The sequence below is a fragment of the Megalopta genalis genome, chromosome 1 (assembly GCF_051020955.1).
Source record: "Megalopta genalis isolate 19385.01 chromosome 1, iyMegGena1_principal, whole genome shotgun sequence".
NCBI classification, from domain to species: Eukaryota; Metazoa; Arthropoda; class Insecta; order Hymenoptera; family Halictidae; genus Megalopta; species Megalopta genalis.
The window spans coordinates 36,605,617-36,619,221 of record NC_135013.1 but is presented as its reverse complement, the minus strand read 5'-3'; the positions used below and the strand labels follow the sequence as shown (position 1 = coordinate 36,619,221).

Here is a 13,605-nt window from a genome sequence, read left to right as displayed (position 1 = left end):
TATTTTTCATCCGATATTTTTTATTTTTGTTCCACAAGATTTTCGGTATATTTGCTTAATATACATAATCATAATGAAAGGATGTATACTCCGGATGTATATGGAGCCATATAAAAATGCTTGTGATAGAAAGAAGTTAAGCCTCTACTTCTTCTAGCGTTTTAAGAAAAGATGCTTTCTTCTGTTCGACGCGATTCTTCCTTTCCGACAATGAAAGTTTCGCACGGTTCCACCGTTTCTTCACAGGTATTTCCTTCCTTTCTACCTTTGTATGTTGAGGATTTTCACGTATCGCTTCGTGAGCTTGTTTATAGATATTTTCAATCTATTAACAAACATAAGCATATTTTATAAAATATAAAATATATTATAATGGTTGCATTGTAACATTGGTCAATACAAAAATGTAATTATCTACAAATTTATTTTATGTAACCAATGTGCTTACTGTAGTCCAACTGCGACACTGCAAATCTTTTAAGATATTACAGTAATTATTAGTTGGACGAAATCGTAGTACATAACTACAAATACTTACATTGTCAGCAGAAATGCCGTTTTTGATGTATTGTGAAAATTGTCTTTTGAAAACTTCGTCATCTTCTTCCTCTAAAGTTTTCATATAACTTGCAATATGTTGTCCAAAAATATGTTGCCGGTGTACATCTGCATTGAATGATTTTGTCTCATTGTTGTATCCAGGAAATCTCTTGGTGCTATCAGTATAAAAAGAATAATAAAAAGAATCAATGAGAACGTTTAACCGGCCTCTGCAGATTCAGCAAGATCAACTTTATATTATCAGAGACACTTATTCTAATCTTGTTTTGTCTGTGCAATGATCGTACACAATGCATTGTAGTACACAAAACAAAGTAACGATTTGCTGTGACTCAGATGACGCGCATGTGCCATATAATCATCATAAAATTATTTGTCATTACTAAATATTTATTATGATATTTTTCGAATATTAAATGGTTAAATATATACCTATGTGGAATGTTTAAACCTCCATCTACAGCACCTTTCATGGCACCAAAAACTCTAGCACCTGTGGTAGTTCTCATGAGACCAGTGTCTAAATAACATCTGAATGCACCAGGTCCTTCATCTAATTCTTCGACATTATATTCACCACCTGTTACTTCTTTCGTACCAGTATATAATGTATCCAATCCCAGTTTTTTCAACAGCTATAGAAAAAATATAAAATATTGTTGTAAATGTATATATATATATATATATATATAAATCTCCCCAACGTTTTGATTTTATAATTGTATTGATTCAGATTTTAAAAAACAGGGAACAATTGTCTTTTCTTCAGTTATGCATCAAAGCGAGCTGAGTGTTTCATCATTAAATACATACAATGTACATGAACTAAAATGAAAGATAATAATGACTAAAAACCTTACCCTTCGTGCTAGAAGAAGACCAGTGCAATATGCAGAGGCATAATTTGTAAGACCAACTTTAACACCATACTTTGGAAGTTCATGGCTATATGCTGCGCACACTATTCTGTCTCCTTCAATTCTTGAGTATGCCACCTAATTAATTGCACAATATATTTTACTTTAATGAAAGAATAATGTTGAAATAAATAATATAAATATAAATTATTTACCTGGCATGTAATATCTTTATTGGATAGACGTACAATTAGTCTATATTTTGGTGTATTGTATTTGTTTTTATCTTGAATGGTTAGTCGTTTACGAGCATAATAATCAGTTTTTCCTTCGCGTCGCCTCTTGAATTTTACTTGATAACGTTTGAAATACTGCTTATTTTTAACAACTTTTACAAAACCCTAAAATATAATATATAAATTCACACATTGTAAAACAATATTTGTTTTATTTGTAACGTTTACATAAAATTCAGTGACATTGAGAAAATATTTTCATTATTTTGTCAAAGTGAGCTAGGATTATCATCATGTAAAACTTGTAACACAATGCATAGAATTCATTACAACTTCATTCAAATTTATATAATCTATCTTTGTAACAATATAAAAATAATAAACAATTTAATACCGTTTATTAATAAAACGTAATTATAATTTAATTAGAATCTATATTATTATTGTATAAATATAAAATTTCCAATGCATATGCAAGGAACCTACGCGACGGCCATGTGTGCTGTCGACACGTAAATTAGGAGTTAAACATCTACCTCTAAATCTTACGGAATTACGTGCATCCAAAATTTTTACATTGATTAAACGATTGAATTAGGCAATAGAGAATCCAAATCATCAGATTATGTTAGTCTTTATTGTTCTTTACTCACCATTTTTAAGCAGGATACAGGAAAGACTCCGTGCGATACAGAGTCTTCCAAAGTTCCACGTCTAAAAGGAAGTTGCCTCTTGTCTCTAATGTACAGAAGACCGAAGTACGGACACTCATCACAAAATCCGATATCATTCGTTGATTACGGATTTTGACACCAGGGCGCACTGACGTTATTCCTTTGTGGCGTACGCCCGTACAAGCGGCCCACAGCGCCACCTACAATTTAATTACTAGACGTTGCTACGTAAACCACTAGTCTCTCCCTCAGTCTAAATAAATAAAGTACGCTACAAGTTAGGCGAAACCAACTGTGTCCTTATTACCGAAGCGCCATCGATCCCTGTTCTCAGAGAACCAGCTTAAGAGAACCAAACACCACACAATCCGCCACACCTTTTAATACTCACTCACCAAATGTGAAATTTGATTGGTTAACTTTGATTGGAGTTAACTATAAAGAGAATACATCAACTATTTTTTGGGTACAGAAATATTCTGGATATTCTTCTACATCCACAATAAATTCTACATATATCAGTGATATCATGTCAGAGAAAATTTTTATGAGTGCAAAAAAATTTCAATAAATCTTTAGATATGTATGTATAGCGATTGCAACTAAATTTTCTGAAGTTGGCTGACCATATTAATCAATATTAATGAAACATAGCACAAAAGTTGCTCTTTAATTGCCCATAATTGCTCACCAATTAGTTTTAATTGCTCACTTATCCTTTTCAAGAAATATCCCAAAAACTTTTTAAGACGCCTAGTGACTTTCATGAGAAACAGGAGACTTTTAAAAATACGAAAAATCTGAAATAATGCATACAGCATGCTGAATGACCTACCAAAGAATTGTTCTTCTCATCTAACCAATTGCTTATCCTTCCACGAGCGACAATTTTATCAATAAACAGATATATAAGGAACTAGGAGCACGTGTCGTTCGTGGCTGCCAAATATCAATTGATATAAATACTTAAAAAATTGCGCTAACTCAATACGCGATGGCTTAAAAAATTGCTCTTTAATTGCCCATTATTGATCAGCAATTGTTTGTAATTGCTCCTTCGTAATTTTTCAGAAATTTCCAAACGAATTCTTCGAGGCGACTAGGGACTTTCATGAGAGGCTGGAGAATTTTAATACACAATTTCTAAAATAATGCATAAAACGGGCTACATGACTTACCAAAGAATGGCTCTTTTTATCTAAACAATTGCTCACCATTCCACGGGTGACAATCTTATCAATAAACAATGAATTTTTAGTTAACAGATATATAAGGAACTAGGAGCACGCGCTGTTCATGGCTGCCAAATACTAATTGGCATAAATACTCAAAAAATTGCACTAACTCAATGTGCGATTGCTTAAACCAGGGCTTGGAACAAGGCAGCAGACAATATCGATGTCACAAGGGTTGAACATCCTGGCTCCCATCGCAGCGTTCACTGCATTCATCACTGTTTCACTTGCAACGATGAAGCAACAAAGTCGTGAACTAATATAGAAGAAGTATAACGAACACAATTAAATTCCTATAAATTAATAATCAATGAACGTAGCACTGTAGCATCATTTATAATTTGAAAATATCAATATCAAAAATAATTCAGCACTTTCAGCTATTAGCTCGGTAGTACCTTATAGCAGAAGGCTCTGATTCTTCCAAACTAAGAAACAAGACCGAGTCAGTGCATTAGACACTGACTCGAGGGTGACGCGACGCGTACAATGCTCGCAAAAGTCTGGAGCCTCGCAGATCTTGATATCCGGCACTTTAACACGAGGAATGATGATCCAAAGTTAGACTCTCCTACATTGAGTGGCCATTTTTCGCCCAGTGCCCTAATATAAAATTAAGGCGACTTACCCACTGAATCGGCGATAAGCGGGAACCTACCCAGGAAAACCTAGGTGGCCATCTCTCGCTCGGCACCCTAATTGAAATTAGGACGTCTTACACGCCAAAACAGCGACCACCAGGCGGGAGCATTCCCAGAAGGAGGGTCCACGATCGAGTCATCATGCTGCATATAATCGCTGATAATATCATCTAACATCGAGAAGTGTTCGGACTTAACCAAGAGATTGCGCAAGCCTTCTTTTCCTTCCCGCAAGCGAGCCCCTGAGGGAATAAGACGCATCTCTCGGCGGATGATAATATCTGTAATGAACCTGAAATAATTGAATTCTAGATAGTGTGAATACAAAATAGGTGACAAGTCGAATTAGGAAACCTAAGACCAGCACACGAGTGCCAAGTTAACCGGCACACGAATGCCAAACTAACCCGCACACGAGTGCAAATTTTGTGAAAACGGAGGAAACGAAATTCAGCAAACATAAATTAAGAATCCTAGTAACCTACAAGCGCCTCGGGTACCTCGGGGACGCTACCCCCCGTACTCGCCCACGGGCCCCTCCCGCAAGCGAGCCCCTGAGGGACCTCCGATCGGAGGAATTATAATTTCAACAATTTTCGAACAAAACATTGTTCAGAGCTCCGACTTAAAGTATAAATACACACACTTTTACAATACACACTATTTTACAATATAAAGTTTGCAGCTATTTGCTCGATATCATCCTCGACCCAGAAATTCATTGCAATTCGCAAGACTTTCTGAACCGAGGATGATACCGATTGCCCGGGTCTCACCGCGAGGAGGTTGCTGCTTTAGAGACCCGAAAGGGAGTCAGAACGAAGCCGGAATTCGCTATGACTTCCTTTCTTACAACGACGACTTATAAACTAATACACTCGTTCGCTAGCTAGCTATCACACACTCCCACACACGCACTCATCCGCATATGCCAAGTACTATTGCGGACCAAAGTGGATCAAAGAAAATGTCTCTGATCCACGGGGACCGAAATGAATCAGAGCAGAAGGCTCTGATTCTTCGAAACTAAGAAACAAAGGCGTGTCAGTACAGAAGGCACTGACTCGAGGGTGACGCGACGCGTACAATGCTCGCACAAATCAGGAGCCTCGCAGATCTCGATGCTCGCCGTTTTCACATGAGGAATAATGATCCAAAGTTGGATCATCCTACAATGAGTCGGATCGCCCTGCGCCCCGCCCCCAAAAGAGAGCTAAGGACGTCTTACATTGCGAATACGCGAAGCGAGAGCCTCCCCAGCAGGAGGGTCCGCGTTCGAATCACCATGCCGCATGGTCACTCGTCGAACAACGAGACGTGTCCGGACTTACCCAAGAGTTTGCGCAAGCAAGGCCACCACAGCTTTCTGCTGTGGCGGAGTCAAAAACGAGACGCGAAAAAGTAATGCTAAGGCAATACTACTGGACATATGCGAAATTAGCGACTCGGGTACCTCGGGGACGCTACCCCCCGTGCCCCCCACGGGCGGTCCCGTGGGTCGGAGGCCCCTGAGCAATCTTAACTCCTTGCCGTACCATTCTCTTTAAATTTTTGATGCCTAGAAATTTCCCGGCTGTAATTATTTCTCAGAAGGAGAAGAAAATTTTATTTTATTGTGAGATTACACTTCCTTGAACGAGCAAAAAAGAATAAAAAGAGAGAATTAAATAATGTTCATTCTTAAGAAAAATCTTTAGTAAAAGCTAGACCCGTTAAAGTACGGCAAGAAGTTAAGAACCTTAAACTAAGCCACACACACACACACACATATCAACTAACTCGCACGCACTTAATAACTAAGACGAATCCCACGGCGGATGAAAATCCCACGGCGGATGAAAATCCCACGGCGGATGAAAATCCCACGGCGGATGATAATATCTGTAATGAACCTGAAAAGATTGAATTCTAGTTAGTATGAATACACAAAATAGGTGACAAGTCAAATTAGGAAACCTAAGACCAGCACACGAGTGCCAAGCTAACCCGCACAAGAGTGCCACACTGACCAGCACACGAGTGCCACACTGACCAGCACACGAGTGCCACACTAACCAGCACACGAGTGCAAAGCTAACCAGCACACGAGTGCCACACTACCAGCACACGAGTGCCACACAAACTAGCACACGAGTGCATGTTTTGAGAAAATGAAGGAAACGAAATCTAACAAACTTAAATTAAAAACCCTAACAACCTACAAGCGCCTCGGGTTCCCCGGGGACGCTACCCCCCGTACTCGCTTGCTGGCCCCTCCCGCAAGCGAGCCCCTGAGGGACTAACACTTATCCCTCGGCGGATGAAAATCCCACGACGGATGATAATATCTGTAATAAACCTGAAATGATTGAATTCAAGTTAGTCTGAATACAAGTCGAAATAGGAAACCTAAGACCAGCACACGAGTGCCATGCTAACCAGCACACGAGTGCCACGCAGACCAGCACACGAGTGCCAAGCTAATCCGCACACGAGTGCATGTTTTGAAAGAATGAAGGAAACGAAATTCAGCAAACTTAAATTAAGAATCCTAACAACCTACAAGCGCCTCGGGTACCTCGGGGACGCTACCCCCCGTACTCGCCCACGGGCCCCACCCGCAAGCGAGCCCCTGAGGGACCTCCGATCGGAGGAATACCAATTTCAACAATTTTCGAACGAAACATTATTTCGAGCACTGATTGGAACTATAAATCCACACACTTTTACAATACACACTATTTTACAATATAAAGTTTGCAGCTATTTGCTCGGTATCATCCTCGACCCAGAAATTCATTGCAATTCGCAAGACTTTCTGAACCGAGGATGATACCGATTGCCCGGGTCTCACCGCGAGGAGGTTGCTGCTTTAGAGACCCGAAAGGGAGTTAGAACGAAGCCGGAATTCGCTATGACTTCCTTTCTTACAACGACGACTTATAAACTAATACACTCGCTCGCTAGCTAGCTATCGCACACTCCCACACACGCACTCATCCGCATATGCCAAGTACTATTGCGGACCAAAGTGGATCAAAGAAAATGTCTCTGATCCACGGGGACCGAAATGAATCAGAGCAGAAGGCTCTGATTCTTCGAAACTAAGAAACAAAGGCGTGTCAGTACAGAAGGCACTGACTCGAGGGTGACGCGACGCGTACAATGCTCGCACAAATCAGGAGCCTCGCAGATCTCGATGCTCGCCGTTTTCACATGAGGAATAATGATCCAAAGTTGGATCATCCTACAATGAGTCGGATCGCCCTGCGCCCCGCCCCCAAAAGAGAGCTAAGGACGTCTTACATTGCGAATACGCGAAGCGAGAGCCTCCCCAGCAGGAGGGTCCGCGTTCGAATCACCATGCCGCATGGTCACTCGTCGAACAACGAGACGTGTCCGGACTTACCCAAGAGTTTGCGCAAGCAAGGCCACCACAGCTTTCTGCTGTGGCGGAGTCAAAAACGAGACGCGAAAAAGTAATGCTAAGGCAATACTACTGGACATATGCGAAATTAGCGACTCGGGTACCTCGGGGTCGCTACCCCCCGTGCCCCCCACGGGCGCTCCCGTGGGTCGGGGGCCCCTGAGGGAACTTAACCCCTTGCCATACTATTCTCTTTAAATTTATGATGACTAGAAATTTCTCGATTCTAATTATTTCTCAGAAGGAGAAAAAAATTTGAGTTTACTGTGAGACTACACTTCTCGAGCAATTAAATATTGTGGTGAAAAGAAGAGAAATTTAGATAAAGTTGTAAGAGCAAAATAATATTCATTCTAAAGAGAAATCTTTATTAAATGCTGGACCCGTGACAGTACGGCAAGAGGTTAAGAATCTTAAACTATCTCACACACACTTATTAACTAACTCGCACGCACTTAATAACTAAGTCGCACGCACTTATAAATTAAGACGTATCCCACGACGGATGATAATCCCACGGCGGATGAAAATCCCACGGCGGATGATAATCCCACGGCGGATGATAATATCTGTAATAAACCTGAAAAGATTGAATTAAAGTTAGTCTGAATTCAAGTCAAAATAGAAAACCTAAGACCAGCACAGGGGTGCCAAGCTAACCCGCACACGAGTGCAATTTTTGCGAAAATTATGGAAACTAAGACGCATCCCACGACGAATGATAATATCTGTAATGAACCTGAAATAAATGAATTCTAGTTAGGGTGAACACAAAATAGGTGACCAGTCGAATTAGGAAACCTAAGACCAGCACACGAGTGCCAAGCTAACCAGCATGCGAGTGCCAAACTAACCAGCACACGGGTGCATTTTTTGAGAAAATGGACGCAACAAAATCTAAGAAACTTAAATTAAGAATCCTAACAACCTACAAGCGCCTCGGGTACCTCGGGGACGCTACGCCCCGTACTCACTTGCGGGCCCCACCCGCAAGCGAGCCCCTGAGGGACCACCAATCGGAGGAATACCAATTTCAACAATTTTCGAACGAAACATTATTCAGAGCCCCGACTTATAGTATAATTTCACATACTTTTACAATAAATACTTTGTTACAATGCAAAGTTTGCAGCTATTTGCTCGGTATCATCCTCGATCCAGAAATTCATTGCAATTCTCAATATTTCCTGAACCGAGGATGATACCGATTGCCCGGGTCTCACCGCGAGGAGGTTGCTGCTTTAGAGACCCGAAAGGGAGTCAGAACGAAACCGGAATTCGCTATGGCTCCCTTTCTAACAACGACGACTTATAAACTAATACGCTCGCTAGCTAGCTATCACACATTCCCACACACTCACTCGTTCGCATATGTCAAGTACTATCGCGGACCAAAGTGGATCAAAGAAGAAGTCTCCGATCCACGGGGACCAAAATGAATCAGTGCAGAAGGCAGTGATTCTTTCAAAGTAAGAAACAAGTACGAGTCAGTGCAGAAGGCACTGCTCGAGGGTGACGCGACGCGTACAATGCTCGCACAAGACTGGAGCCTCACAAATCTCGATGTCCGGCGCGATCACATGAGGAGTGACGATCCAAAGTTGGATCCTCCCACACAGTGGGATGCCATTTCTCGCCCTGCGACCTAAAACGAACTTAGGCCGCCTTACCCGTCTGAATCGGCACTAGGAGAGAGCCTACACAGGCAAACCTGTGTGACCATTTCTCTCCCAACACCCCGCCCCTCATAGGAGCTAAGGGCGGATTACTGGCCGAACAGCGACCAGGGAAGAGCATTCACGCCGCATGATCACTCGTCGAACATCGAGAAGTGTTCGTACCTACCCAAGAGATTGCGCAAGCAAGGCCGCCACAGCTTTCTGCTGTGGCGGAGTCAAAAACGAGACGCGAAAAAGTAATGCTAAGGCAATACTACTGGACATATGCGAAATTAGCGACTCGAGTACCTCGGGGACGCTACCCCCCGTGCCCCCCACGGGCGCTCCCGTGGGTCGGGGGCCCCTGAGGGAACTTAACCCCTTGCCATACTATTCTCTTTAAATTTATGATGACTAGAAATTTCTCGATTCTAATTATTTCTCAGAAGGAGAAAAAAATTTGAGTTTACTGTGAGACTACACTTCTTGAGCAATTAAATATTGTGGTGAAAAGAAGAGAAATTTAGATAAAGTTGTAAGAGCAAAATAATATTCATTCTTAAGAAAAATCTTTAGTAAAAGCTAGACCCGTTAAAGTAAGGCAAGAGGTTAAGAATCTTAAACTAAGTCACACACACTTATTAACTAACTCGCACGCACTTATTAACTAAGACGCATCCCTCGGCGGATGATAATCCCACGATGGATGATAATCTCTCTGAAATGAACCTGAAACCATTGAGTTCAAGTTAGTCTGAATATATAACGAAATAGGAAACCTGAGACCAGCACAGGAGTGCCGTGTTAACCCACAGACGAATGCAATTTGTGTGAAAATCATTGGAAACGAAATCGTTTCGGCCGATCTTTCGGCCTATGATCCTCCCTCGCGGATGATAAATCGTCGGCGGATGATAATCTCGGCAGAAGGAGTTCGAAGACTTGGACATAAGTAACGTGTATCGCGATTTAACGCCAACTGCTACGACTTGTAAATTCTCGGATCGAAAAAATGAATTCCTACTGCACGCAGTGGTTTCGCGGGCATTTGCACCACGTGCTCGGTCCTGGCCTAAAAAAGTCCGAAGGTACGAATAAAATATTCTCGCTCCCTGTGATGACGATCGTCCAGTGCTTCGCAAGGATATTGTCTGCGAATATAAGAATTACAATTTAATTTTGGATGTCAGAGAGGAAATCGAAATGAAAGTGGCAAAGAAACGCGGACTCCTTTCTCGCGACGCTAATCCACGAGAATTAGAAGTGGATATTAATTCGTGCTAATTCGTCTAAATATTAAATCCGATGTTAATTCGTCAGATCCGGAAGCGAAAACACCCGCGGGCTTTGATTTGTTTTCACGCAACTCTAAAGGAAATCGTCGACGATTGCGAGACAATGCTGCGATCCTTGGAACGGCAACTCGCAGTGCGGCATTTATTTCGCGACTCTAACACAACGCGTTGGCAGTTTTCGCAATTCTGATACAACGCATTGGCAATTTTTCGCGACGCTAATACAACGCGTTGTTAATGTCGTCTCGCGACTCTAAGGAAAATCGCGAATGCCTGCACTGCGGAGCGTTGCAACTGCGGCATGGGCTCTGAAAGACGAACGAAGCTACTGCAACGCGATTATTCTCGCAACGCTAACTTCGAAACTAATTCGAAGAAAAAACGCGATAATTCATTTCGCAACGCTAGGATGGAAAAATCGCGATGTGCCCAACCCAGCTGATCGTTGGGACCTCGGTCCATTGTTGCAACTGCGGAATGGGCGCCTGAAAAGACGAACGAAGCTACTGGCAACGCGATTATTTCGACGCTACGCTAATGCATCGAACAGAAATCCGAAAGATTTAACTTTACTTTCTGGAAAGAACGAGTCTGTAGACTTCGAGAAATCTGATAGAATTGCAAAGTTGAAACGCGATTAGTTTGCAACGCTATATTCAAAGCTATTGTGCTTGATAATACAAAGAAAACTCGCGTCTATTTTATTCGCAACGCTATGATTTCTGTTCGAAATTAATTATAGCAACGCGTGAATAATTCGCAACGCTATGGCAAGTCGCGTATGTGCCCATCCGAGCTGTTGTTGGGGCGGCGAGGCCCTTCGTTGCAGCTGCAGCATGGGCGCCTGAAAAGTCGGAAGGTAAACTATTGCAACGCGATTGTGTTGTCGCGACGCTAATTCAATGAACAGAGATGCAAAAGCGAGTGGACTTTGATGATCTTCGAAAATTTCAAACTTGAAACGCGAGCGTACTTAGTCGCAACGCTATCTTTGACGCTTCTTGCATGTTGAACCAAATGAAATCGCGAATCTTTCATTCGCGACGCTATACTTTGAATAATTAATTTCGATGCTAATGATAATCGCGATGTTTTATTCGCGACGCTAATTTTCATCTCTGTTAAAAATGAAGCGAAACAACGCGAGATTATTTCGCAACGCTATTGCAAGTCGCGGATGTGCCCATCTGCGCTGATCGTTGGGTTGGCAAAGCCTGCCCGAATACTACTATTGCTATGACAAGAACTACTATTGCTATGACAAGAACTACTATTGCTATTGCAGCGAGTACAGTGACCAATTAACAATACATATACATAATAATATACATGATAATATACACCATAAGTTTTGTCTTACGATAGTATTAACCTGAAAATAAAGAATCTGAAAATAAAGAACCTGAAAATCCTAGCTAAAATGGGGTTATTAGTTTCGAATTATTCTTCAAAATTAATCTGTTTCGATGACTACGCGTGAATTTAATTGCTCGAGAAGTAACGGCAATAGCAATGGCAAAAAAGTAATGGAAGTAACGATGATAGAGGTATTGGCGAGGGTAACGGCAATAGTAATGTCAAAAATTTAATGGAAGTAACAATGACAGAAGTATTGGCAAGGGTAACGGCAATTGAATTCGAACGGAAAACGCAAGTCATTGAAAAGAATACATCCTAACTAAATATACAATAGAATTCGCAACAAGTATGTGGTCACTGTACTCGAAAAAATTGAGAGAACTACTGGTCAAATAAGATCGACTTACATTTCGATGCGATGTTGGTCCTGGAATTTGTAGTAGGAAGAAGTAGAAGAGAGTAGCAGCGTAGAGAGAGAGAGAGTAGCAGCGTAGAGAGAGTAGCAGCGTAGAGAGAGTAGCAGCATCAAGAAGTGTCCAAGTTTCCATAGCACACGCATTTAAGATTTTAATCGAAAATATTAATTTCCATTCGCGGAAAAGATTTAGAAATTATCGGAAACCATTTGGAAATTCGCGTTGAAATTAGAGATACAATTTTGACAAATAACTATTAATAATTTTACCGAATGTTAAGTAAATTTAGATTCGAATTAGATAGAAAATTAATAAACATTGATTTTAGAAGGAAGCAGAACGAATTTCGATTAACAATAAACTTTCCGAAAAATAAAATTTATTGTGCACTGCCTGACACGTGTGAAAATATCCAATTTAATTCGATTCTGTACACTTTCTGTTATATTCTATTATAGTAGTTGTTCCAACAATTAATTAAGTAATTTAACGCAATAACGTTCCTTGAAAATTATATTATATCTTTATTCTTAACAATTTAATTTATAATAATATCACTTTTGCAAGAGCTTTCTTGAAACCCGACTGATTCCTACATTAGACAAGTTCCGACTGATTGAGCTTTGACATTCAGCCGAGCGAGCACGAACGGTACACCCCCCCCCCCCCCCCAATGACTTTGACGATCGACATTATTGGAAGAGCTGTCTTGAAACACGTCTGATTCCACCATTAGTCAAGTCCCGACTGATTGAGCTTTGACATTCAGCCGAGTGAGCACGAAGGGTACACCCCCCGCCCCCCCGCCCCAATGACTTTGACGATCGACATTATTGGAAGAGCTGTCTTGAAACACGTCTGATTCCACCATTAGTCAAGTCCCGACTGATTGAGCTTTGACATTCAGCCGAGCGAGCACGAAGGGTACCCCCCCCCCCCCCGCCAATGACTTTGACGATCGACATTATTGGAAGAGCTGTCTTGAAACACGTCTGATTCCACCATTAGTCAAGTCCCGACTGATTGAGCTTTGACATTCAGCCGAGCAAGCACGAAGGGTACACCCCCCCACCCCCCAATGACTTCGACGATCGACATTATTGGAAGAGCTATCTTGAAACACGTCTGATTCCACCATTAGTCAAGTCCCGACTGATTGAGCTTTGACATTCAGCCGAGCGAGCACGAAGGGTACACCCCCCGCCCCCCCCCCCAATGACTTTGACGATCGACATTATTGGAAGAGCTGTCTTGAAACACGTCTGAT

General features: G+C 41.6%; 1 protein-coding gene across 1 annotated transcript; it reads right to left on the bottom strand.

The window, feature by feature from the left end:
- Positions 1-2,464, bottom strand: RpL5 (ribosomal protein L5). The gene is made up of 6 exons (XM_033475313.2): positions 2,308-2,464; positions 1,634-1,819; positions 1,422-1,556; positions 994-1,196; positions 539-716; positions 1-325 (listed from the first exon to the last, which is right to left on the bottom strand). Exons 1-6 carry the CDS (start codon positions 2,308-2,310, stop codon positions 137-139), a joined length of 894 nt encoding a protein of 297 aa, XP_033331204.1. The 5' UTR covers positions 2,311-2,464; the 3' UTR covers positions 1-136.
- Between the last annotated feature and the right edge of the window lie 11,141 nt (positions 2,465-13,605).